General features: G+C 39.7%; 5 protein-coding genes across 7 annotated transcripts; 3 read left to right on the top strand and 2 right to left on the bottom strand.

Moving 5' to 3' along the window:
* LOC18790043 (probable xyloglucan endotransglucosylase/hydrolase protein B) lies at nucleotides 456-2,631 on the top strand. The gene is made up of 5 exons (XM_020555527.1): nucleotides 456-580; nucleotides 701-894; nucleotides 1,000-1,100; nucleotides 1,230-1,423; nucleotides 2,001-2,631. The coding sequence occupies exons 1-5, from the start codon at nucleotides 471-473 to the stop codon at nucleotides 2,398-2,400; spliced, it is 999 nt and encodes a 332-aa protein (XP_020411116.1). The 5' UTR covers nucleotides 456-470; the 3' UTR covers nucleotides 2,401-2,631.
* On the top strand, nucleotides 5,123-5,851 carry LOC18790438 (60S ribosomal protein L21-1). Its single transcript, XM_007223552.2, has one exon. It carries the CDS (start codon nucleotides 5,184-5,186, stop codon nucleotides 5,676-5,678), a length of 495 nt encoding a protein of 164 aa, XP_007223614.1. The 5' UTR covers nucleotides 5,123-5,183; the 3' UTR covers nucleotides 5,679-5,851.
* On the top strand, nucleotides 6,295-8,044 carry LOC18792796 (UPF0481 protein At3g47200). Its single transcript, XM_020554083.1, has 2 exons — nucleotides 6,295-6,864; nucleotides 6,975-8,044. Exons 1-2 carry the CDS (start codon nucleotides 6,307-6,309, stop codon nucleotides 7,824-7,826), a joined length of 1,410 nt encoding a protein of 469 aa, XP_020409672.1. The 5' UTR covers nucleotides 6,295-6,306; the 3' UTR covers nucleotides 7,827-8,044.
* LOC18789137 (heparan-alpha-glucosaminide N-acetyltransferase) lies at nucleotides 8,168-12,600 on the bottom strand. Its single transcript, XM_020554082.1, has 14 exons — nucleotides 12,471-12,600; nucleotides 11,985-12,309; nucleotides 10,789-10,926; nucleotides 10,571-10,652; nucleotides 10,320-10,396; nucleotides 10,047-10,153; nucleotides 9,813-9,927; nucleotides 9,592-9,708; nucleotides 9,407-9,498; nucleotides 9,221-9,287; nucleotides 9,057-9,135; nucleotides 8,850-8,941; nucleotides 8,602-8,745; nucleotides 8,168-8,491 (listed from the first exon to the last, which is right to left on the bottom strand). Exons 2-14 carry the CDS (start codon nucleotides 12,285-12,287, stop codon nucleotides 8,465-8,467), a joined length of 1,440 nt encoding a protein of 479 aa, XP_020409671.1. The 5' UTR covers nucleotides 12,288-12,309; nucleotides 12,471-12,600; the 3' UTR covers nucleotides 8,168-8,464.
* LOC18793277 (histone-lysine N-methyltransferase ASHR2) lies at nucleotides 14,618-18,630 on the bottom strand. 3 transcript variants are annotated; one of them, XR_002269567.1, is made up of 3 exons: nucleotides 16,718-18,630; nucleotides 15,439-15,554; nucleotides 14,618-14,879 (listed from the first exon to the last, which is right to left on the bottom strand). XR_002269567.1 is itself a non-coding variant. In XM_007222590.2 (2 exons), exon 1 carries the CDS (start codon nucleotides 18,006-18,008, stop codon nucleotides 16,752-16,754), a length of 1,257 nt encoding a protein of 418 aa, XP_007222652.1. In that variant the 5' UTR covers nucleotides 18,009-18,630; the 3' UTR covers nucleotides 15,038-15,554; nucleotides 16,718-16,751. The 3 variants fall into 3 exon arrangements, 1 of the variants encoding a protein (XP_007222652.1); XR_002269568.1 differs by having other exon boundaries at nucleotides 14,618-14,873; XM_007222590.2 differs by lacking the exon at nucleotides 14,618-14,879 and having other exon boundaries at nucleotides 15,038-15,554.

The following is a 25,667-nucleotide window of genomic DNA, read 5'->3' as shown; positions in this document are numbered from 1 at the left end:
TTATCGACCGAATTATGGCTAAAATGATGCCGACCCTTTGCCTGGATACAGGCAAGCAGTTCCCAGTTTCACGCAAAGAGCTAGCTGTGTCCAAATGTAACCCATAGATAAAGAGACGAACACAAAAAGTGTAAGAGCAGTACTTTTCTCCATGGCGTCTCCTCCGAGTGGCCCAGGTTCAATACGGCCAGCCAGGCTCTCATTTCTCATTGGCCACAAGACAAAAACTGAGACAGAGTGATGGAGAAAGGAAGAGTAAAAGAAAGCCATAATTGTAAGTTTATAATTTCAAACACATTCTTTATCTGTGTGCCCAAAACTGAAAAGTCCCTTCCTCTCTGCCAAAAGGGCAAAAAAAATAAAATTGAACAGCTGTTATGCTACTAGTCTATTTTAATAATCTCTTAAATCATTTTTAATTAATTTTGACGACAGGTTAAACAATTTTAACAGAACCCTTCAATTATGTAATGCAGATGAAATCAGACACTACAAAAGGACTTGCCCTCCCCCCTTTTTCCTCATCACACCTCAAGTATCTCTCTCTCTCTCTCTCTCTTCCTCACCCTCTGTGCTGGAGGTAATGCTCTAAAATCTTGAAGACCATACAGTTTTTATGTTGTTAGGAGCTTAAAGAACGCTGCTTTTCAAGTCCAAAGCTTTGCTAATTTCATCTTTGGGAGCTTTTGTTTTTGTGCAGAGAAATGGCTTCTTACCAACAATGGACGCTGTTTGTGAGTTTGCTGTGTTTGGTCTCTGCAACAATGGGAGCTCCCCCAAGAAAGCCTATATCAGTGCCATTTGGCAGAAACTATCAGCCCACCTGGGCTTTTGATCACATCAAGTACTTCAATGGAGGCAATGAGATTCAGCTTCATCTGGACAAATACACAGGTAGGAAAAAAGAAAAGAAAAGAATCTTTTGTATTATTTTGTGAGCAAGTTTTCAACTTTCGTATTCATGTATGCTTACTGTTTCTTGGGTTTTCATTTTTAAAGGCACTGGCTTCCAATCAAAAGGAAACTACTTGTTTGGCCACTTCCATATGCAAATCAAGTTGGTTCCCGGTGACTCTGCCGGAACTGTCACTGCTTACTATGTAAGTATTGTTTCTCAGTTTCTTTCATTTCCGCGTAAAAATCTTTGTTTTGGGCTACCAAAGTTTGAAACTTAGAAATAGGCAATCAACTCACAAATGTATATATGTTTTATATGTACACTAATGCAGCTATCTTCTCAAAACGCTGAGCACGATGAGATAGACTTTGAATTCCTGGGAAACAGGACAGGGCAGCCTTACATTTTGCAAACCAATGTGTTCACCGGAGGAAAAGGTGATAGAGAACAGAGGATTTTCCTCTGGTTCGACCCAACCGCAGCTTACCACTCCTACTCTGTCCTCTGGAATCTCTACCAGATTGTGTAAGTTCCTCTTTCACCCTTTTTGCCTTAAATTTCCTCTGTTTTCTTATGCATATTAAAAAATATACTAGTTTCAGCAAATTTCATGTCTCAATTAATGCACAATTTTCGGCATAATTAATAACCAAAGTAGTATCTATAAAAAGCTAGAAAAATTCCTTTGAGAAATGAAGAGAAAAAGAACAAAAACGTAGCTAGCCATTCCCAAGTAAATCAACGTTATTTTTTATTTTAGTACATGCTCTAAATTACCGAGTTTGAACAATTGAGTGATTTTCGGAAAAAAAAAACACCCATGATTGAAATGTGGGTTTTTAGTATAAAAGTTTCTTTGACTAAACTCGTGCATTTTTTCAACCGACGAAACTTTTGAACACGGTAGGCAACCCCAATACACCCTATTTTGTTTGGTGGGGGGAGGGACGGGGAGGGAGAGGGAGAGTCTCCATTTTTTCTTCCCACTTTTTCTTTTTTCCAACTTTTTTGATACGATCCATGTTTTCGTCTTATAATATTTGGTAAAATCCCATATGGGGCTAATGTGTCTTTTTATGTTGGTGTATGGTCATGAAATCAGATTCTTCGTGGACGACATACCAATCAGGGTGTTCAAAAACAGCAAAGATTTGGGAGTGAAATTCCCGTTCAACCAACCCATGAAGCTGTACTCTAGCTTGTGGAACGCAGACGATTGGGCCACAAGGGGTGGGCTGGAAAAGACCGATTGGTCCAAGGCCCCTTTCATTGCCACGTACAAGGGCTTCCACATCGACGGCTGTGAGGCCTCGGTGGAGGCCAAATTCTGTGCCACGCAGGGCCAGAGATGGTGGGACCAGAAGGAGTTCCAGGACCTTGATGCTAATCAATGGAGGAGGCTCAAGTGGGTCCGCCAGAAATTCACCATCTACAACTACTGCACTGACAGAGTCAGATACCCCACCCTCCCACCCGAGTGCAAGAGAGACAGAGACATATAAATTTATCAAACCCATGCATGCAGACACAGTAACACTGTTTTCAATTAAATTAAATTAAAGTTAAACACCCCTAATTAATTAGCAGTTCTGCCTAACACCTACTTGGTGTTTAATTTGGAGGTGGAGGGGGTTTGTTTACGTCAATTCAATTTCTTATTGTACTGGGGGGTTTACTTCCACATATGGCTTTCATAAGTTATTATCGTTAATTCGGTTGTTATTCTAGTTTCAGAAACTATTATATTTTTATATATATATATATATATAATAAGAGTTTATGTGTATTGATCCACGTATCATGGTTTCATGTGAGCACATGGTTTTCTTGGTTTGATTGATTCCCAGCAGCATCATGATCTCAAAGAAAAGGCAAAAATAATTGGTCTGCCAACAGCAAAGAGGGCAGATGGGTCGGTGTGTTTTCATCTTTAACCCCAAGGCCACGAGGGGTTGCTCGAACTTCGAAATGTTTTGGAAGTATTTTAGAGGGATTTACTAAGATAAGGAATAATTGGATGAGGTGATGTCTTCTTGTTCAGAAAAAGTAATGATGCTTCCGAGAGGATTGATCTCTCCCAAGATTTTTGTACATAAAAAAGTCTAAAAATGGTCAGAGAAATGGCCCTCCATAACTGTGATAACATGCCTCACTAAATTTAAATTAAGTCACTAATTACAGTCATTAGATCACAATTGGTGTCAGTAATTAAGACTTCTTTTGTGGGTTATTATCATAAAATAAGTCGAGCAATAAGAAGTTGGTCAATGAGAGTATACGTGGTTGTATCTGAATGTAACAAAATTTATGATCATTTTTGGATTGCTCCAAATGGAACAAATTACGGAGGGAAAGAGGGTGGTTGTATCTACTTTTGAGAGAAACTTTTGCTGTCTAAAGCATTGGTAAGTAACTGTAGAGAACCAAAAGAGAAGGGAAAGTCAAATGGCTTAGTAGTGTAGTAGTTTGAAGTAATTGTTCTCTTAGGAAAGGTTATGGGTTTGAGTCATAGTATTTATGTAGTGTGTATGAGTTTAATATATTATCACGTCTCTCAATTGAAAATATTCTATAAAAAAAAAAAAAACAAGAGATTAGAAAGAAAGGAGAGGAAGAGAAAACGACATGAAGCCAACTCACTCCCACTATTAATGCAAAAGTTAGCATATTTAGCAGATTTCGCGGGTCAAATTGACTAACATGGAATGAAGCACAGCAGAGCAGAGTAACAAAGAAATAGTAAATTTAAGTTTTAATCACAATTTTTTTTTTTACTTATAGAAAAAGTTAAATTTTTTTCAAAAAAGACAGCAAGATCCCTTAACTTTTAAACCAAAGACATGCAAATGTAAAGGATTTTTTAGGAAATTCAAAAATAAATAAGGGTATTTTTGTCCATTTTAGCTTCTTTTAAAAATATTTCTCTCTCCTTTAACCTTTTTCAAAATATCCACAAAGAAATTTGATAGTGACAGAGAAAGCCTAATATTGGAGACTGAGACACCATGAGCAGTAGGGGTGGGCACTCAAACCGGCGAACCGGAAATCCAAACCAAACCGCACCGAACCAAACCGGAAAAAAACCGAGTTGACCAAAAAGTCAAAAACCGGTCAAAAACCGAACCGGACCGGTTTGGACCGGTTCCGGATCCGGTTCCATGTCTTCAAAAACCGAACCGGGCCGAACCGAACCGGTGAAACTAAAAAAATATATAATTTCAATATATATATTTATATTTAATGCTATATTTTTAATTTCACTAAAAAAAACATAATATTTATCCAAGTTCAATGTCAAAATATCTCTATTTTCTCACTTTAATATTTATTTTTTATATGAAATTGAATAATTTGTTAATTTTCAAGTAAAAAAATAATATTTCAGTTGAGAATTGTATTAAAAAGTAATTTTAAAAAATAATTTTTATAATCCGGTTCAAAACCGAACCGAACCGGAACCGGACCGAAACCGGTTCAAACCGAACCGGACAGTTTTTGAAATTTTTTTTATTAAAACCGAACCGAACCAAACCGGATGAATAGTATTGGATCGGTTCTAATTTGAGGCAAAAACCGGTCCAAACCGAACCGTGCCCACCCCTAATGAGCAGTCAATTAAGTTTTGAATAGGAGCAGTGAGTGGGGAAAAGCAAACAAGTCATTGTACAAAGTCACAGACGTTAGATGAACTGTATAGTGATGTCTCCGCCGTCACATCAATTATCAAGTAAATCGTCAATGTTTACATGTGAATTGTTACAACTACAACTACAATCTATTGAATTGTATTCGATACACACTATCCACCCAAATTATAACATGTCTTACGTTCACAATACAAGATTTGGGGTTTGGAAATTGGTTACAACACATTCAACTATACAGGAACAACGAATAATAATATCACGCCCATTGAGTGTTATTATGGCCCATTGAATGTAATATTTCCATGTGTTCGTACTGACCACGTAAATGTATAAAAGAAAATTAGTGCGAGTGCAAAATCCAACATCAACATGTCACGTGATATATTAAATACAGGCCCGCCCTTAAAATAGGGTGGATCAATATTCAAATGAAAACCATAGTCTTTACATCCACCTCTACAAGTTTATATTGGGTTGGGTTTACTGAATAGGAAAATAGCTAATACGCTCTACTGGGCTTGTAGTGAAGGATTGGGCCTGCTACAAGTGGGTAATAAAAGGGTTTTAGGGTGGTAGGGTTTTGGAGGAGAGAGAGAGAGAGAGAGAGAAAGAAAGGAAGCGAGAAACAGAGAGAAGCGATGCCGGCGGGTCATGGGTTGCGCAGTCGGACGAGGGACCTGTTCTCACGGGCGTTCAGGAAGAAGGGCTACATCCCACTCTCCACCTACCTAAAGACCTACAGAACGGGCGACTACGTGGACGTGAAGGTAAACGGCGCCGTTCACAAGGGCATGCCCCACAAGTTCTACCATGGCCGCACAGGCCAAGTCTGGAATGTCACAAAGCGCGCGATCGGCGTCGAGATGAACAAGCAGGTCGGAAACAGGGTCATCAAGAAGCGGATTCACGTGAGGGTGGAGCATGTTCAGCCGTCGAGGTGCGAGGAAGAGTTCAGAGCAAGAATGGTTCGAAATGACGAGCTGAAGGCGGAGGCAAAAGCTCGTGGGGTGAAGATTAGCACCAAGAGGCAGCCTGAGGGGCCTAAGCCAGGCTTCATTGTCGGCGGGGCTTCCATTGAAACTGTCACTCCCATTCCTTACGACGTCGTCAATGACCTCAAGGGTGGCTACTGATATGTTTTTTTTATATATAATCGGGTCTCCATTTTCATTGTTTCTTGTTTTTGACTCTGTTTTTGTATCCGGGTAACTCTGTTTTACTCATATTTCAAATTTGACAATGCAATTCTTATTGTCCTTCAACTTGTGAGAAATGTTACTATGCGAAACGTATCATTTAAAAATTCTGTAAAGCTGGTTGAAACTTGGTGTTCAAGGAAGGAATCATGTCACACTACTAACATCGGCCTTATCGATCTCCGACTGAGACTTTTATTTTCTTTTAAATTTTTGGGTAAGAATTTGAGACTGGAACTTTCACTTCCATCAAGAAAGGAATGTTGTACAGTAGTACCGAGGTAGTGTTGTTCTTCAGTCTCTGTAGTTTATGGGAATTCCTTCCTCATCACTTGAGCTTTAAAGAAAGCCTCCAATTAAACAAATCACTGGTTTTTATGCTTTGCTAATTTAGTTTGTCTACTGACCGGATATCTTGTTTGTAAAGAAAGAATAAAGAGATTGGAAACGTTGTATGGAACTGGAGATTTGATTCTGATTTTCAAACAGGCATATATAAAAGGAATAAAGCAAACTTAGGTGTATCAAGCCTGTCGAACCGTTGAGCTCCAACCAGAAGGTTGCGATGGCAGACATGAAATGGGTTATTCAAGTTAATGAAGAGCTCAGTAAGATGGAAGGTCTTACAACAGAGAAGGAACACTGGAGCAAGGGGTCAATCTACAAATTACCAGTCAGCATCACAGACATAAACAAGAAGGCCTACAAGCCCCAGGTAGCCACCTTCGGTCCTTACCATTTCGATCATTTAAATACAACGGAGGTGCACAAGCACCGTGCGCTTCTTCATTTCCTGAAGAGATGTGGGAAACCTTTTGAATTGTTTGTCAATGCACTGACTGAAGTGGTGCAAGATTTGAAGGACTCGTATGATCAGCTTGATCCTGGGTGGAAAGATGATACAGCAAGATTCTTGCAACTAATGATTCTGGATGGCTGTTTCATGCTGGAGGTCGTGCGTATTGCTTCAAATATATTGGATGATTATGCTCTTAATGATCCCGTCTTCAGCAATCATGGGAAGCTCCATATCATACCATACATCAAACGCGACATGTTAATGATTGAGAACCAGTTGCCGATGCTGGTTCTCAACAAGCTGGTGGAAGTGGAGAGCAATAAGGTATAAGAGTCAGGATCCTCCACTGTTAGTTTCTTGTGCCGACTGAGTAATTAAGTAGTTGTTGATTTTGATTTTAATTATTTAAATAATGTCTACTGTGTTTTACACAGGATGAATTGTCCGTGACCAGGCTCTTGCTCAAGTTCTACTACTCTGGCACATCAGCCTCCAACATGGGAAAATGTTTGCACGTATTGGATGTGTACAGGAAAAGCCTGCTTCAGTCAGAGCCCCAGTGCAAAACAGGTCGCTGCCCACCAGCGCCCGTGAATCGTCACGATGTGATTATCTGGTCTGCAACAGAGCTTAATGAAGCCGGAATAAGATTCAAGAAAAGCAAAACTGGTAGCCTGAAAGACATCTCATTCTCTGGGGGAATCCTCAGGCTCCCAGTCATTATTGTGGATGATACCACCGAGTCGATGTTCTTGAATCTGATAGCATTTGAGCGCTTCCATGTTGGGGCAGGCAATGAGGTGACATCCTATATATTCTTCATGGACAACATCATAGACAATGCTAGAGATGTTGCCCTCTTACACTCCAAAGGTATCGTCCAAAATGCTCTGGGAAGTGACAAAGCGGTTGCTAATCTGTTCAACTCACTCTCCAAGGACATAACACTGGACCCAGAAAGCAGCCTCGATGCGGTACATAAGAAGGTCTATCATTACTGCCGGAAGCCTTGGAACGAGTGGCGTGCCAATCTTATTCATACTTACTTCAGAAATCCCTGGGCTGTTATATCTCTAATTGCCGGCGTCTTCCTTTTTGTGCTCACCATAGCTCAGACTGGATATTCCATAATTCCCTACTACTATCCAAATGATTCTCCTCCCACCTGTACATGTGTACCTGGGGCTCCGCCCCATGTGGCTTCTTCAAACCATGCATACTCCACCTCACCATCAAAATTCATACTTCCTATTCTTATTTCCGTTGGATGGATGCTTACAAAATGAGGATTTCATAATTTTCTTTCCAGCAATCATCTGTGGGGTTTGGAGGTTGTTTTCATCCACAGTTTCTTTTCCTTACCGATCTTGCCTATTGGTTAATTGAATTCTTTATTTGATGTCCAGCAATCTTGACCTTCTGATAGATCAAAATGCTCTTCCCCACAGAATTGAGAAGATGAAGGACAAGATTCATTTCAATAAACTAGTAGGTTCCACACTAATGCAAAACAAACAAGCTAGCTGGGTCTATTTTCTATATGAATATATTCATCAGTGAGACATGTTGCAAGAAAAAGATTTCTCAAAGATCGTATAAATAATTATTGTAATAATAAAAGTATTGATATTTACAAAATACCCCAATTTTAAATATCTCCATACGTTTTTCAAGCCTCATAAATCATAAAGAAAGCTTGGTCGTACACCACCTTCAGTAGAGAAGCTCCAATCTGTACATGTAAGGAGAGCGGGGGAAACGCTGCCTGCCGGGGTCTCTATCAAGGCCAACTCCACCTTCTCTCTTATCCCCAAATGCAAGAACCAAAATTGGTCGAACAATTTAGGTCCACAGTCTAAGATAGAAATCGACTGCACTTGCGCGGTGCAACGCATATAACCCAACAGAGCTGCCCTTGAGCAATTCATTTTCCAATTCCAATTAAGCTAAGCTGCAAGAGATCAGGTAGATTATGAGACTACAATACCACTAGATAACTCAACATTTTATTGGCACGAGAAAATAAAATCTAATACCACAAGAAACAGAGAAAGGAATTACAATGTTGTTCTGAGGCTTCCCCCAATAGAATCCATGGATGATAACTGGCAAGAGATTGCAGGCTACAAGCACAAAAATCATCAATGCATGCATTCCCATCCACTCCATCACAATAGTTGGGCGCCTGTAGCCACACACATCGACCTGTGGAAAACCCGATTTGTTATCAACTTAGAAGAAGAGGAATAGAAAACTAAGCAGACTGAAAATTTAATGTTTCTTTCCCATCACAAGACTAGAAATCCTACCATCAAGTAAATTGCAGTAAAGAGAATGCCAGCAGAACCGGCTGTGATACACATGTAACTGAATGTGTAAAGAGGCTTGTTTATATGCATGCCTGAAAAACCAAATGAAGGAGATAATTTAATGATAAAAAAAATTTCGGCAACTTCAATTATTAATACAGAAGACTCATTTATATATTATAACAAAATTGTATAGCAATCACATACCTAATAAGTCCAAGGCGAGCCCTAAGATTATAAGAGACGAGGATGAGATAGACCAGCGCAGGATTCTGTCCCTGTGACTCTGCATTTAGAGGCGGTAATGGTTAGAGACACTTTGGTGAGGAAAACAAAACAGATAAAACTTGTGATATATGAAGCTTTCTCACCTTAAAATGGACAATAATGTGTCCATAGTGCAAACCAACCAAGCAGGTAACAATAGCCATCATGGAACTGCAACAATGAAAGTAAGTTTTCACAAAATTAAGAGAAAGCAATTACACATAGTGATGCAATAGGATTCTCCAATGAAGTTACACATACTAAGATGCGCATCGAAATTGCTAACACACCTTAAAAGTCCTTCAGGGTCAAAGGGAGCTTGACACCAAGAAGGAGCATCGGCAGGTAACGGGCCATTATCGGGGGAGTTAATACTGCATTGCTGTAAAAATGACAAAATTTAAAACTAATTGTTAGGAATGAAAGTGAGGAACACCAAAAGTAAACGAACTTAACCAACAAAATAGATACTAACCTCTGTTCGTGCATAGATTGGTCGTCTATATAAGTGCCTAAGACCCAATATCTTACGATCAATCATCCCAACAGCATTACATGCTGGTCCCGTGTCACCCCATACGCCACATTTAACCTTCCAAACAGAGATGAGTTAGAAACGCCAGTCACATAATTTTTAAAGAAAATCATACTTGAAGAAATCGGGGGACAATTAAAAAACAAATTATCAAAACTTACTGAAAATGTTTTTGGTGCGGAGGAGGAATCACCAGGAATTTGGTATTCCCAATCAGGAACATGCAAGCCGTATAAGAGTGACAGATATAGCACAGTGATAATCAATGCTGCCGACCTGAGAATGAGGTTCCAGACATTGTTCAAAATTGAGCAAATGTACAAAGTTTTATCATGGTCCAGAGAAAAAACAAAAAGTAGGCACTACGATACGATTGCAAAAAAAATATAACTTACCATTGAAATCGATATTTCCTGAGCAGAGAACGTCCTGAGTTGACATTATCGTCACCCTTTAGCCAAATCTCGCACAATGCTGCTACAAAATAAGCTATTGCAATTCTCTGGAAAACAAACAAGGCAACTGGTGTTTAAGAGCTAATATAGACACAACAAAATGAAATTGAAAACCATAGAGAGATTAGTTCTAACTCTTCTCTCCAAGTTTCGACTAATCTACCAGGCAAAATGCACAGCTTATGAAATTAAAACTAGTGATATATAGCATACCTGTAGAATTCCCATCCATCTCATCTGTTCAATATCCACCCCAAATGTTAGATCCTTGATGCCATGAAAATAGCCACCTGGATGCAAAATACACTGTACATTTAGTTTACAGAAGCATATAATTGCAAACAAAACTTGCATTGCAGAGTAAAATGATTTTACACTAAACATATAGAATTAAACTATTTGTGTCTTCATGATCAATGGATATACATCAAATGCTTAGAATTTGGCATGTTTTAGTAGTTAACCTTGAAGGAAAAGGCCTAATGCTAGAAGCTTCAGTGTCCTCAAAACTGTTTTTCTAGTCGCAACGGTTCCACATGACATTTTCTGTACAGGAAACGCAAATACGTTTTGGTTAGCTTTGCTTCTTCTTAAAACAATGACCCCTTTGAACATTTTGTAACATTCATTGAGTAAAAGAACAAATTAAGGGGAGCAGAAGAGCATGAGAGATATGGTGTACCTTGTAGGTAAGTGAAAGGGAAACACCAACCATAAAGAGAAAAAATGGCATGACCAAATCTGCAAGGGTCAAACCGTTCCATGGTGAATGATTAATAGCAGGCAGGATCCCACCAACGTCGTCCACTAATATCATGATCTGCACCAATAATACCATATATAAATTATAATTATGGAAAATCAACATCTTATTTACGAACCAAAAACAAATTAAATAATAAAAAGAATTAGATCGAGTTATACTTGTTACGAATCATAATTTGACACATATATAACCGCGGCCCAAGAAGACTTTATTAAGCAACCCATTAATTGGTCCATAAATGTCATATTAAAAAGAAGAAGCAGATGTTATATATTAACGTGCAAGGGGGACATCCTAGTCACTCAAATACAATACAAAAAGCAAGTGATGAAACAGCTTTTTGCAAACGTCGGTGCACCTGACAAATGTACATTGGTACCATAATCAATGTCGGGCACATCATGATTTCTTTTGGGTAAAGCGTTACATTGCATCTGATCTTTGTAGATTTGAACCGAGATCTACTTTGAGGACTAAAAACGATTTGAAAAAGAAAACAAATCATTGAGTGTTGGATTGGGAGGAAAGGAAAGAACATAAAAGATATGCAATTTTTTTTAGTCCGGCGACCAAATCACCCGAAATGTGCCACGAGAGTCGCACAAAAGAATCTCTCTCTACGAAAAGAGTTGCTATTTTGTTTCCTTGATTTTGGATCCGATGATCCTTGATTTCTTCAGACCTACAATAATCTAACAATCTTATTATTTTAATGGGGTTAGTTTGGACTTTTTCTATTTTAAGTAAGTATCTATAAAATAGACGATCGACTAACAAAATAAATAAATAAAGAGACATCGGTACTATGGTTAATAATAAAAAATAATTTATGAGTCATTAGTCACGACTCATGAGTCATCCTTTTTGTTGACGGTTACAAATAAACTAAGAAAAAAGCAAACCTAAACCCTCTCCTCCTCTACTTAGAAAACAAGAAAAATGCAAAAAAGGAGGAGGAAAACTGATACGGTGCCGTATCGCCGAACGAATTTCCCTTAATTAAAATTTGTTTCTGTTTTCGTTTTTAATTTTTCTGGGTTTTGAAAGATAAGGAATATGAAAAAAGTAGCAGAAACATAAAGAGGAGGCTGAAAGTAGACGACGTTACGTACCGCAACCGTAGATCCGCGGAAAACGTCGAGGGAAACAAGGCGTTGCTGTTGCCGCAACTTCGAAGGCAATGAGGCCGGCGCCGCTGCCGCTTCCTCATGGCTAACATTCTTATAAGCAGCGGCACCACTGGCGGCGGTGGCGGCGGAAGAGGCGGATGTGGATTTGGATATCTGGTGAATGGCCATCTCAACATCCTCATCATGATCAATACTGATGTTGTTCTTCTTCATCATCATAGGATCCGTCATACCACGTTCTTCATCATCATGTTCGTATCTTTTAATAGGTTCGTACACCGCCATATCTCCCTCTCTCCTCCCTACCCTATCATGACCAACACCATGCGTTATTATAAACCTTCCATCTTCTCCTCGGTGCATGTAAATGTAAATGGCTATATACAAAATAAAAAAAATATGGAAATAGAATTGACGAATGACAACAAAACCCGAATTGGGTGGACACCAGATATGAATAATATTCACCTTATCTTCCTTATCCGCCTTGTTGTTTTTCTGCGTTTGTTGTTGGCAGCCGGTAGGGGGGGGGGGGGGGGGGGGGGGGGTGGGGAAGGCACCCTGCAGCGCTTGTAAATGCTCCCCAAGTCGCTGGATGACCTTCTCCTTCCTTTGTCGCTGGATGACCTTCTCCTTCCTTTCTTCTGGTTTCTCTTTTGCGCCCCTGCCCCTCTGCCCCTCTCTCTCTCTCTGTGTCTCTGCTTTTATATATCTTTATTGACAAATCCTAAAAGGAATATAATTTGTATATTTATAGAAAGAGTTACAACAGGTATGGGTTTGTTGGTTCAGGAGGTAACCATCCATCGCAACCCAAAAAAAAAAGATATTTGTTATTATTATTATTATTTTATTATATAGGCATCAGATATTTGTTTTTGATCCCTCGATTTTCCCCCTATTTACCCTCCAATTCTCCCAACTGTATGCCGTTCGCTCTCCGCCTGACAACAACAATTGCGTCCGAGTCCATCTACTACCACACTCTCCTCCGACTCCAAGTGGTACATAAAACCCAATGGCCTCGTCATTTACTTTTGACGGCTACGATCTCACATCAGAAACATGACTATCTCAAAATGTCGACATTGGGTTTTTAGATTTTCACAATCTATTTAGACATTGGTTTCCTGAATTGTTTCCGACTTGTCAGCCGCGATCTGCATGCACCCAGTCACATGGCGCCAGGCGCCGTAAACATGAATTCCTGGCCTTCACAGCCACAGCCGCATCCACATCCACAACTGAAGCTGTTGCTTTACTTGCATGAGACAGCTTTGCATACAGCAGGCTCAGCTCACCCAGATTTTTTGCCCATGATTTGTGGCAACTTTTTTATTTCTACAATAATCGTACATGAATCTGACCCTCCAAATTTCCCTTTTTTTTTTCTTTCCATAAACAAACGTATATATATATATATATGTATTTAATTCGTACAAGTTTCCCAATTCCTTCCAAGATTAATTGACTTCCTCGCTAAATAACATTGACTTTATGTGAATTAAAAGAAATAAAAATCTTACTCGAAAAGAAGGAGAATCAAATGATTTAATGGGGATGAATATTTGAATAATAACTTTATGTTTATGGCAATAGCCAAATTTACTAGTGCTCAAGTTGCGGCTATTGGTGTGTACGGAATCTACTGCTTTTAAAGTTGGTAAAACGTATGATGAAGGGCGGGCTTGAATTGCATATGTTCACCATTATCTTTTCCCCTAATCCTTTTATTCTTTTTACGGGTTATGTGTCCGTTCACCGTTCAAATTCAGTAATGGATGGCTGGCTAGCTCCTTTGCTTTGGACAGGTGATCAGGCTGAGAGAGATAAAATCATAAAAGGGAGAGAGAGAGACAGACGGAACAGAAAGCAAGAAGAAAGCAAGAAGAAATTCGAATATTCCCATATTCTTTATTATGGGAAGGACACGGGTAAAGATAAGCGCAAAGCAAACCGGCCCACTCATAAATTTGCATGGTTCTAAAAAATTCCAAAGATTTAGCACCTCCACCTTCTCCTCCTCTCCCCAATAGGCAACGCCAGCTAGATAGGACACTAGATTGAATTTAACAGAACATGAACATATAGGATAGGCCAGTTCATCAGTACAGTCAGACTTCCATTCCGACCATCAAAACTAAATAACCATATCCCAATAACAACCACCTACGTGTGATTAAATTAGGTAAAAATTAAAAACCGCAAGCCCATCCCATTGCCATTGCCAGGGCCACCTTTCATGACGTCTTGAAATGCAATATTACTAATTTCTTTTGCAGGGCATTGCGCACGTAGAGACAAACACAGAGAAAAGTTACCTCTGTAAGTTAGGTTTTGTGCCTAAAAGCTGGAACCAACATGAGGGTGTAGAGAGCAAGGCGGTGATAAAAAAAGAATAATATGAAGCATGTTATTATGTTACCTATTTCCTTCCTCAAAAAACTATTGGGGTTGGTTGGGTATGCAAATAAGCATGGTGGTGGTCCAAAACTCCAAACAGCTAGTGGGCTGATTCACCATCGCCACCGTATAATGTGAAAGTGATTAGGAAGGTGTCTACGTATTAGATTCGATCAAGGTTGGAGCAGTTAAAGGAGGGGCTAGTGGGTTTACCAAAACCAAATATAACGCATATTACAACAAAAACAGGAAAATTTTCCAATCAGTGGTTTTTTCTTTTAGCTTCATAAAATTGGTAGTGCTTTGTCCACATTCCCTCTTTGCTTGCTATTGGATTGATTGCCATGAGTTTCTTTTGAGTAAAGCAAAATCTTACTGCCTAAAGCATATGATCCCGCCACGTAATCGGGGCACACACTTTGAATGATTGCTGTTGGCGATTGCCACCCACTGTTTCACCAAATGCTTCTGTAACTGAACAGAAAGATTAACTTCTAATTAAAAGTAAGCTCTATCAGAGGAAATAAGAATATGGTTGGTACTTTTTTGGACAGATTGTTTCAAGCATCACTCTCAGGGAGAGAAAGAGAGGGCATTTGCAGGCCAATGCTGCAGACAGACTTGAAACAAGGGGGGAAAAGCATCACCATATTGTTGGTGATAGCATGGTATAGTTTCAAGCCAAAGAATGTGTGAGCATAACATTTTCTACATGATAAATACAATTCCAAACAGCTAGATTAAGCAGACACGCTTAAACAACATGCAAACTAACGACCCTTTGTGATACAACTTCTATTACCAAAAGTCAACATTGTAATCCCGCATTTGTCACCAAACCTTGGACAAAACTAAGCTTTCCTAACCCAGTTTGGTATCAAGTCTAGAATTTCCACCAAGAAGCTGTTGGCTCTGACTTAGGAAAACAAACTTTTCCTAGATTACAAGACTATGGCACAGGCAACAACAATCCACCCACAGAAATCATTAGGTCATAATATCTCTTAACAAGAACTAGAATATGCCAGCTTACCCATCGCATTGATAGAGGCGTAACCACTGCAAAAGAAACCTCCAAAACCTCTAAGGCTGTTTATGATTTCTTTAACTGAGAGGATCATGGTGCACCAATTTTTGATCTCTTGAAGCCTGTGACCAAACATTCAGTGAGTATTTTTAGCATATACCTAATATAGGGTTAATGCATTTAACCATCTTGATTTCCATAGAAGCATGGTTTGTAATCAGAATATTACCATTTATCCGAGTCTTATCCATTAATTCTATATTAGCTTTTTGCAAAAAGGTTGGATAATCCTGGAATGATGTACATGTTCACATGATCATATCAATTTTATACATAGGTGTGCTGTATGTCTCACCTTGTTGCCAAAGAAAGCATGCCTTTCTTTTCCACTTAAAAGTATTGGCTTTGCTATTTTTTTAAAGTAAGTACTCTTTACTCAAACTTCTTCTACTACATCGTTTAAGTACACGATTCAGACACAGGAAGTCTAAGCTTTCCTTCTGTCAATTTTCACCGACAAAATCCACATTCCCAATTATCATTAGGAAGCTTTTATTAACTGGCAACCAGATATGACAAATGATTTATTTTTTCTTTGCTTGTTTTCTTTTATGATTTTCCCTCTGGAATCCTGACAAGAAAAATAACTAGAGAAGAAGTATTTCTCTAGTCAAGAGAACCGAAAATGTCAACACATTCAGAACAGGTTACCATGCCTCTCAGACTGTTCTACTAGTTTAAACAGAGACGTTTCAAACTTTTTCTTCATATACATTATCATAGTTAAATTTTGGTCTGAACCTGTACTAATCATGGATAAATAAATGATCTTGCAACAACGGCACAAATAACCCCACACATTTTGCTAAGGATGCTGTGGAAGAGACAGAGATAATACGAATCGTGTCAGATAAATTTGAATTGCATAGCGAGGACAAAAACAGAGGATCACTAAACATGCTTGCTTGGTAATGCATCTATGTCATTTTTGATAAGTGTCATTATCTTATAGGAGAATCCTAATAACAACCAATTAAGCTTTTTCAGTAATAAAGAAGTTTACAAGCAAGTATCATATAACAATTGAACTGGTGAGAGAGGTCAGGTCACAACAAGTCATCAAAAGGTGCAAATGCATATTGAGGGTCAAAACCCAAAACTACAAACTATTCACTTCACAGCAGATGCATTTGAATAAAAATATTATAGAACTGAACTGGAGCCTACAATAACTACTTAAAGCGAAAAAGTGATGTCAATGTAGAAAAAAGATAGTGAAACTTACAGAAAGCCAGCAAGCAACCAAGAGAGCAGTTAATTTAGCCATCGATTGAGAGCCCATCATGACCATGACCACTGATCTCTTCATCTTTCTTCAGGTGGCCACAGACATTGCATTCCATTACATTAGAAGGAGTTCCATCATCTTTGGGGGGCAAAGGGGCCAGAGTGCCCCAGCAATTGGTTCTATTACACATGAAACTGAGGAAGAAATAGGCGTGTGGGAAATCAGATTCCACTTGGGCTTGGGCTTCTTCAATGTCACTACCCGACTCTGGTTCTGATTCTGAGGCTGCTTCCATTTCCTGGTCTTGGTCCTCGTCCATGCCCTCTGCTTCTTCCTCACCCTCAATGTTTTCCTCATTATCAGACCAATTGGCTTCGACCTTGCAGCGATCACATTGACAAGCAAACCCATAGTCCTCCGCCAAAGTCCTCTGCCGGTTAGAATAACTCTGGTTCACCGGAAAATAGCTCAAGCAAATCTCCCTTCCCGCCGGAACATCATGGATCATCCTGATCACCATATCGGTGTTGCGGTCGCCGTCAGCGTCGACATAATCGAATCTGCAGGCATTGGGGAGGCAATCGTGGTTGAAGAACGAAGCCTTTGGATAAATGGCGTAGGCTCTGCTGGACCTCTGCGAAGTTTCCGAGAAGGGCTCCATTAATCCAAAGGCATTTAGCTTGTCCTTGGCCAGCAGAGCCGCCGAGAGGTCCGCCGAAAACAGCTGCTGCTCTTGGAGAGCGGGAGGAGGAGCGCAGAGGGAAGAGATGAGATAATGCAGAAAGTGCGCAGCCGCGGTGGTGTCGGCGGCGGCCGAGTCGTCTGGCTGGCCCTGGAGAGACAAGAGCATCTGGAAATTGAACGGGGAAACGATTGCGAGGTTGTAGGCGGCGATGAGGAAGCGGGCCTGGACCTGACGCTCCAGCGGTTGGTCGGAGAGAGGGGAAGGGGAGTCGCGGAGGCGGCGGAGGGCTTGGCAGACCCAAGGAGAGTGGGAATAGGAGAGAGCAGAGGAGAGGCAATTGGAACTGCAGAAGGCATGGTGTGAACACCATGGACATACACAAGCTGAAGAACCAGCAGCTTGAGGTTGAGGTTGCTTTAGGGTTTTGAAGCAGTGGTTACAGTAAGGGTGAAGAGAAGGAGAGATGAGAGGAAGAGCAGAGTATAGGAGGATTGGAGAGTCTCTGAGAACGATTTGACCGCCCTTCAGTGGCTGAGCCGCCACCAACGCCCTCCCTCTCCCTTCTTTCTCTGTTACCCTCAATAAGTCTTTTGTCATTTCCATTTGCGTCTACGCTTTTCAGACGCTTCAGTCTCAGATACTCGGAGAGTTCCACCGCCGTTTTTTTTAGGGTTTTCTCTCCTTTTTGTTTCCCATTTCCCGGTTTTTTTTTTTTCCTCCTCCTTTTCCTTCTTCTTTTTTTTTTTGGTCCTCCTCCGTTCCCTTCTTCTTCAGGTTATTTTAAGAATACTACTAAATAACCTTAAAATTAACTTAGTGTTATAGAGAAGTGAAGCCCACATAGATAAAGCTAGATGATATTAGTTAAAAGATGAAATTATGATGTTGGGGAGAAATTATTATGTCTCCCTTAAAAGCCATTTGCTTTGCCTATAAATAGGCATTATATTTGCTTGTAAACAAACACGAAAGAGAGAAAAGAACAGAGTGAGAGTTAGAGAGAAGAGAAAGAGTAAAGTCTATATGAGGAGAAATTCTGTAAGTGTAAACACCACAAAGAGAAATATAATTCCACTCCCAATATTATAGTGGTACTTCTCATACTCTGGTTATTTTAGTTTTATAACACGTTATCAGCACGATAGTATCTCCTTTTTATTTTTGAATTCCTCCCAACTCAACACTATGTGGTTATTTCTCTGTCTCCTCTCTGTCATATGTCTACTCTCACTTTACTACTACGACGACATGCAAACTTTCTTTTTTGTGTTCTCACAATTTTTATGTTGTTATGCTTGTTTAATTTATTTCTTTGTAACGTAATATACCTCATTCTGTGATTTTATGGTAGTGTAATTTTTTTTACCCATCGCGTTGTAACACAAATTAATGTAATAAAATGATGGTGTGATCTTAAAACCCATCTATTATATCTTGAATAGTGTGGCGCAATTATATTGCCCACAATATATGATATATTATGCACTTCATATATATTAGGTGGTGGTTTTTTTATCCCCACATTTATTTTATTTATGGTATGGAGTAGGTTTATTACCCATACGGCAATATTTATTTAAAGGTGTGGCCCGGATTTATCGTCCACACAGCTACCTTTACTTTTATTTAAAAAGTATGGAACAGAATTAGTGCTCATACAAGCACATTTACTTTTATTAAAAATATGATGTGAAATTAACCCTCATACTTAATGAATTTACTTTACCGAACATTTACTTTTATTTAAAGTATGATGTGGAATTAACCCTCATACTTTATAAATTTACTTTACCGCATATTTACTTTTATTTAAAGTATGGTGCGGAATTAACGTCCATATAGCAAGCAATTTACTTCATGAATTTACTTTACTGCATATTTAATTTTATTTAAGGTATGGTGCGGGTTTATCGTCTATACCAGCAAATTCATAGCACTTTATTTTTATTATCAATTAATATACCTGAATAATGAGGACTTGAAATTCCTATTAATAAGTGATTTAATGTCCCAGATCCCGAGCCTAAAGTTTCGGATGGCAAATTTGGCAAAACTAGAGTTTGCTGCCTTGGACCTTTCCGGGGACAACTATTTATCATGGGTCCTAGATGCCAAAATCCATCTACTAGCCAATGGCCTCGGACAAACAATTGTAGATGAGAATGATGCTTTGCCTGAAGAGAATGCGAAGGCCATGATCTTTCTTCGCCGCCACATCCATGAAGCGCTGAAGTGCGAATATGTGGTGGTTGATGAACCGTTGGTTCTATGGAAAGCTCTAGGTGAAAGATACGATCACCAGAGGATGGTGACTCTCCCAAGAGCTAGATACGAATGGACTCACTTGAGATTTCAAGATTTCAAGTTAGTGTCCGAGTATAACTCTGTTATGCACAGAATTACCTCATTAATGAGGCTATGTGGGGAAAATATATTTGAGGAGGAATACAGACATAGCAGTTTCAAGAAGTACTCGGAACTTGTATCTTGCCTCTTGTTAGCTGAGCAGAATAATGAGCTCTTATTAAAGAATCACCAATCTCGCCCAACGGGCTCAGCACTACTTCCTGAAATAAATGCTGCATCTCAGGAAGTCAATGCCACTTCATCTCGTGGCAGTATCCACAAACGTGGGCGAGGGAGCAAGCGTGGCCGCTGGCAAGGAAGCAGAAAAGATCATGGTGCTCGTTCAGAGGGTTTAAGTCCAAGGAGTGGTCCATCCACGGATGGCAAAAATGCATCCCGTAATAAGGGAAAGGCACAGACGAGCCATGTGCCTAGAAATGTTAAAAGCACTTGTCACAGATGTAGTACAAAGGGACATTGGGTGCGTGCATGTCATACGCCCAAGCATTTGGCAGATCTTTATCAAGCTTCACTTAAGAACAGGAAAGTGGAGATAAATTACATTGATCATGTTTCGCCAGCCACAGATGGCTCATTAGAAATATCGCGTCAGCTAAACAAGACGCATCTGGATGTTTCTGATTTTGTTACTGAAAGAGGGAATGAAGCTTATGAGTCCGAATTAGATTAAATTTCTTAATGTACTATTTGTATTAGCTGAAGTGTTGTTTAATTTTCATTTCAATCCAATAAAAGTGGTAATGTTTTCTTCTTTATTGATTCAACTTATTTTACTTATTTGAAGGCATAGATGTAAATTATGGATGCTCTCAAAACAAAGGGTATGGCAAAGATATTTGTCTCGCAGACAGCGCGACTACTCATACGATCCTTCAAGATCGGAAGTATTTCTCAAAATTAATGCTTACAAAAGTAAAGGTAACAACCATATCAGGTCCTACAGATCTGATTGAAGGCTCAGGAATAGCCCAAATTATGTTACCAAATGGAACAATACTGTCCATTCCAGATGCTTTGTATTCATCTAACTCTAGAAGGAATCCGTTGAGTTTCAAAGATATACGTTTGAATGGCTACCATGTTGAAACAAAGAAAGAGGAAAACATGGAATATCTTTGCATTACCTCCAGTGATACCCAAAAGCGTATATTGGAGAAGCTTTGTGCTCTCTCATCAGGGTTGTATTATACAACCATACGGACAATTGAGGCACATAGTGTCATGGACCAAGAGTCCATTGACTCAAATGCTTTTAAGCTTTGGCATGATAGGTTGGGTCATCCTGGATCCACCATGATGCGCAGGATCATCACCAACTTTAAAGGACATCCCTTGTTGACTAAACACATTATGTTATTAAGTGACATCTTTTGCCAAGCTTGTTCACAAGGGAAGTTGGTGATCAGACCATCACAACCAAAGGTTGATGTTGAGTCTCCATCATTTTTGCAGAGAATTCAAGGGGACATTTATGGACCTATTCATCCCCCATGTGGACCATTTCGGTGCTTTATGGTCTTGGTGGACGCATCTACCCAATGGTCACATGTTTGTCTTTTGTCCACTCGGAATATGACATTTGCTAGACTTTTGGCTCAGATAATTAAATTACGAGCCTAATTCCCAGATTATCCTATTAAGTCAATCAGACTCGATAATGCTGGTGAATTTACATCTCAGACTTTTGATGACTACTGCATGTCACTAGGCATTGACATTGAACATCCTGTTCCCCATGTGCATACTCAAAATGGCTTGGCAAAAGCTTTAATTAAGCGTCTTTAGTTGATAGCACGCACTTTGTTAATGAAAACAGAGTTGCCAGTTTCTGCTTGGGGATATGCCATTTTACATGCAGCATCACTTGTGCGATTGAGGCCCGTTGCCAACAATCAATATTCTCCAATACAACTTGTATTGGGGAATCAACCAAACATTTCACATTTAAGAGTTTTTGGGTGTGCGGTATATGTGCCCATTGCACCATCGCAACGTACTAAGATGGGCCCTCAACGCAGATTGGGAATTTGTGTTGGTTTTGATTCACCATCTATCATCAGATATCTGGAACCCCTGACGGGTGATATTTTTACCGCACGGTTTGCGGATTGTCATTTTGATGAGACAATCTTCCCACCATTAGGGGGAAAAAAATATGTGTCTAAAGAAGAAGGCAAACTCATTCCTGAAGAACAACATGAATTATCATGGAATGTACCCACATTGTCTCATCTCGATCCTCGTACTGCTCAATGCGAAAATAAAGTAAGAAGGATCGTTCACCTCCAAAGTATTGCAAATCAGATGCCAGATGCATTTAATGATGCAGCAAAGGTGACGAAATCTCATATCCCAGCTGCAAATGCACCCGCACGAATTGATGTCCATAATGGACAAAGCAATGTGCTAGTAAATGGTTTACCTGCTGCACGCCTGAAGCGTGGCAGACCACTAGGCTTAAAGGATTCAGTTCCTCGAAAGAGGAAGTTGATGGCTAAAATGAATCAAAATGAAATAAATGGAGAGCCTGCAATTCATAATTCAAATGCCCCCAAGAGGGATAGGTACTTCCTGAAAAGGAAAATGTCATTAGTGAGACAAGTGCCCCTGGAGTGGCAACTGTACCTGAAAGTCAAGAAATCTCCATAAATTATACGTCCACTGATGAATTGTGGAATAGAAACGAGATGATCATCGATGATATATTTGCATTCTCAGTGGCTGCTGAGATCATAAAAGATGATGATATTGAGCCGTGCTCTATTGATGAATGCACACAGAGGCAAGATTGGCCTAAGTGGAAAAATGCAATCCATGCAGAATTAAATTCTTTGAAAAATAAGAGTGTTTTTGGACCTATTGTTCCAACTCCACCCAATGTGAACCCTATAGGTTACAAGTGGGTATTTATAAGAAAGCGCAATGAGAAAAATGAGATCTTAAGGTATAAAGCGCGACTCATTGCGCAAGGTTTTTCACAAAGACCTGGAATTGATTATGTGGAAACGTACTCTCCAGTAATGGACACAATTACATTTCGTTACTTAATAAGTTTGACGGTTTCAGAAAAACTTGAAATGAGACTCATGGATGTCATTACCGCATATCTGTATGGAGAATTGGATACAAATATATACATGAAAGTCCCAGAAGGATTCAAGCTGCCTGAAGCAGCCATAAATAAACCACATGGCATGTTCTCAGTTAACTTGAGAAGATCATTATATGGGCTAAAACAATTTGAGCGAATGTGGTACAATCGTCTCAGTAAGTATTTACTAAAGGAAGGATACACAAATGATCCTATTTGCCCATGTGTGTTTATTAAGAAATCAGAGTCTGGATTTGCGATAGTGGCAGGATATGTCGACGACATGAATCTAATTGGAACTTATGAAGAGCTCCAAAATACTGTTGATTATATGAAACATGAGTTTGAGATGAAAGACCTTGGAAAGACAAAATATTGTCTTGGCTTGCAGATTGAGCACAGTGCTAATGGAATTTTGGTGCACCAATCAACTTATACTGAAAAAGTATTGAAACAGTTTGGCATGGATAAAGCCCATCCACTTAGCACTCCAATGGTCGTTCGGTCGCTTGACACTAAGAAAGACCCATATCGTCCAAAAGGGGATGATGAAATGGTCCTTGGCCCAGAAGTACCATATCTTAGTGCAATAGGTGTTTTATTGTACTTAGCACAATGTACCAGACCAGACATATCATTTTCAGTAAATCTGTTAGCAAAGTATAGTTCTGCTCCAACAAGGCGACATTGGACCGGCATCAAACATGTTCTACGATACCTTCGTGGGACAACAGACATGGGCTTATTCTATTCCAGTGAATCGACCAATGCCCAGAGTATTGTTGGGTATGCTGATGCAAGATATCTCTCTGATCCACATCAAGGACGATCACAGACTAGGTATGTATTTACATGTGGAGGAACTGCAATCTCATGGCGCTCAACAAAACAAACACTAGTGGCCACATCTTCCAATCACTCAAATACTTGGCCTCCATGAAGCTAGTCGTGAATGCGTTTGGTTAAAGTCGGTGATCCATCACATCCGAAGCACATGTGCCATACCCTCAGCAACAGACACTCCGACAATCCTCAATGAGGACAATGCAGCTTATATTGCTCAGATCACAAGAGGGTATATCAAGGGTGACAGGACTAAGCACATATCACCAAAGTTTTTCTACACACATGAGCTCCAGAAGAGTCAAGAAATCAAAGTCAAACAAATCCGCTCAGCGATAACCTAGCAGATCTCTTCACCAAATCATTGCCGAAATGTACATTCCAAAAGTTAGTGCATGGCATCGGATTACGACAACTCTGCAAGCAATCAAGTTGGAGCATGCAAAATCAGGGGGAGCATTCAAGAGTCCTCTAACACAGGACATATGCGCGTTGTACTCTTTTTCCTTCGACTAGGGTTTTTCCCACCGGGTTTTTCCTAGCAAGGTTTTAACGAGGCAACATGAGCGCATTACCCTTATGTCCCAAATAAAGTTGTACTCTTTTTCCTTCGCTTAGGTTTTTTCCGACTGGGTTTTTCCAAGCAAGGTTTTAATGAGGCAACCAATCTAGGGACATGTAGTCTTCAAGGGGGAGTGTTATAAAGAAGTGAAGCCCACATAGATAAAGCTAGATGGTATTAGTCAAAAGATGGAATTATGATGTTGGGGAGAAATCATTATGTCTCCCTTAAAAGCCATTTGCTTGCCTATAAATAGGCATTATATTTGCTTGTAAACACACACGAAAGAGAGAAGAGAATAGAGTGAGAGTCAGAAAGAAGAGAAAGAGTAAAGTCTATCTGAGGAGAAATTCTCTCAGTGTAAACACCACAAAGAGAAATATAATTCCACTCCCAATATTACAGTGGTACTTCTCATACTCTGGCTTATTCTCTAATGGGCCCGCTCACAGATTGCTTTTGTGCAACACTATGTCACTAATTGGTATCTCCCTGGGCATAAAGAGGTGGGCCAACAAGGTTATGATTTGGGCTTAAATAATACCCAAAGTGAAGTGGAGCCTAATTTCAAAAATTCCTTTGATACCATCCCTAAGCCTTTTCGTTATGGGCCTGAGAAGTGTGTAGACTTAGCTTTTGAAAGGATGAGTTTCAAAAGAGATGCAGATCCAGTGTGGTCTATGAGGAAAGGGGATAACTCTCAAAGATGCAGGAGACTAGTGAGGGTCCTAGAATAGAATCGGGTCGAAAAATTAGAACTACTCGCTCGTTCAAAAACCCCAGACCATTTAGAAGACAGGAGGCAAAGTCTTCCAAGGCAAGGGTTCTTGATTTTTCTGAAGTGAGGCTTACTGATGTACATGCAGAGGCAGACTTGCACTTGAAATGGGGTAGGCATGAAGCAGATGTTCATGGTGGAAACAATGAGCTTTCGGAAACTAAAAACAGCGGCGGTGACTGACCTCAAATAGCCATACGGAGACCATGAGTTACATTTCCTGGAATTCTAAGGGGATGGGGTCTAACCAGACAATTCAATCTCTTCGGAAGATCATTAAATCAAAAAGACCCTTTATTGTGTTTCTTATGGAGACCAAGCAAAAACATAATAGATTGTCTAAGCTTGGGAAAGAGATGGGTTTTCCTTATGGTCACTATGTTGATCCGGTGGGCTTGCTGGAGGTTTGTGCTTTGTGAGTGACTTAATACTGGTGTTTTGTGATTTCGGAATTGAATTCCATACAACCTAGATTTATGGCACCCCTTATAGAGAGGAGAAATATGATTGGTGGGAATTGATTCATCATGCTATTGGTGCTAATGGTCTACCTTGGTTATGTATTAAGGAGTACAATGAGATTCTGTAGGCGTTTAAAAAGAAAGGAGGTAGGGTCTTTAG

The sequence above is a fragment of the Prunus persica genome, chromosome G1 (assembly GCF_000346465.2).
Source record: "Prunus persica cultivar Lovell chromosome G1, Prunus_persica_NCBIv2, whole genome shotgun sequence".
NCBI classification, from domain to species: domain Eukaryota; kingdom Viridiplantae; phylum Streptophyta; class Magnoliopsida; order Rosales; family Rosaceae; genus Prunus; species Prunus persica.
Note: the sequence above shows the minus strand (reverse complement) of the source record. Positions and strands in the feature narration are given on the sequence as shown.

Excerpts from the sequence above, each read along its gene's own strand:
- LOC18790043 (XM_020555527.1), top strand. The coding sequence starts at position 471 with ATGCAGATGAAATCAGACACTACAAAAGGACTTGCCCTCCCCCCTTTT. Across the intron at positions 895-999 it reads TCATCTGGACAAATACACAG|GCACTGGCTTCCAATCAAAA; the intron begins GTAGGAAAAAAG and ends TCATTTTTAAAG. Across the intron at positions 1,101-1,229 it reads GAACTGTCACTGCTTACTAT|CTATCTTCTCAAAACGCTGA; the intron begins GTAAGTATTGTT and ends ACACTAATGCAG.
- LOC18790438 (XM_007223552.2), top strand. The coding sequence starts at position 5,184 with ATGCCGGCGGGTCATGGGTTGCGCAGTCGGACGAGGGACCTGTTCTCA.
- LOC18792796 (XM_020554083.1), top strand. The coding sequence starts at position 6,307 with ATGGCAGACATGAAATGGGTTATTCAAGTTAATGAAGAGCTCAGTAAG. Across the intron at positions 6,865-6,974 it reads TGGAAGTGGAGAGCAATAAG|GATGAATTGTCCGTGACCAG; the intron begins GTATAAGAGTCA and ends TGTTTTACACAG.
- LOC18789137 (XM_020554082.1), bottom strand. The coding sequence starts at position 12,287 with ATGGCGGTGTACGAACCTATTAAAAGATACGAACATGATGATGAAGAA. Across the intron at positions 8,942-9,056 it reads GCTCGCCTTGGACTTATTAG|GCATGCATATAAACAAGCCT; the intron begins GTATGTGATTGC and ends TTGGTTTTTCAG. Across the intron at positions 8,746-8,849 it reads TTACTGCAATTTACTTGATG|GTCGATGTGTGTGGCTACAG; the intron begins GTAGGATTTCTA and ends GGTTTTCCACAG.
- LOC18793277 (XM_007222590.2), bottom strand. The coding sequence starts at position 18,008 with ATGGAAATGACAAAAGACTTATTGAGGGTAACAGAGAAAGAAGGGAGA.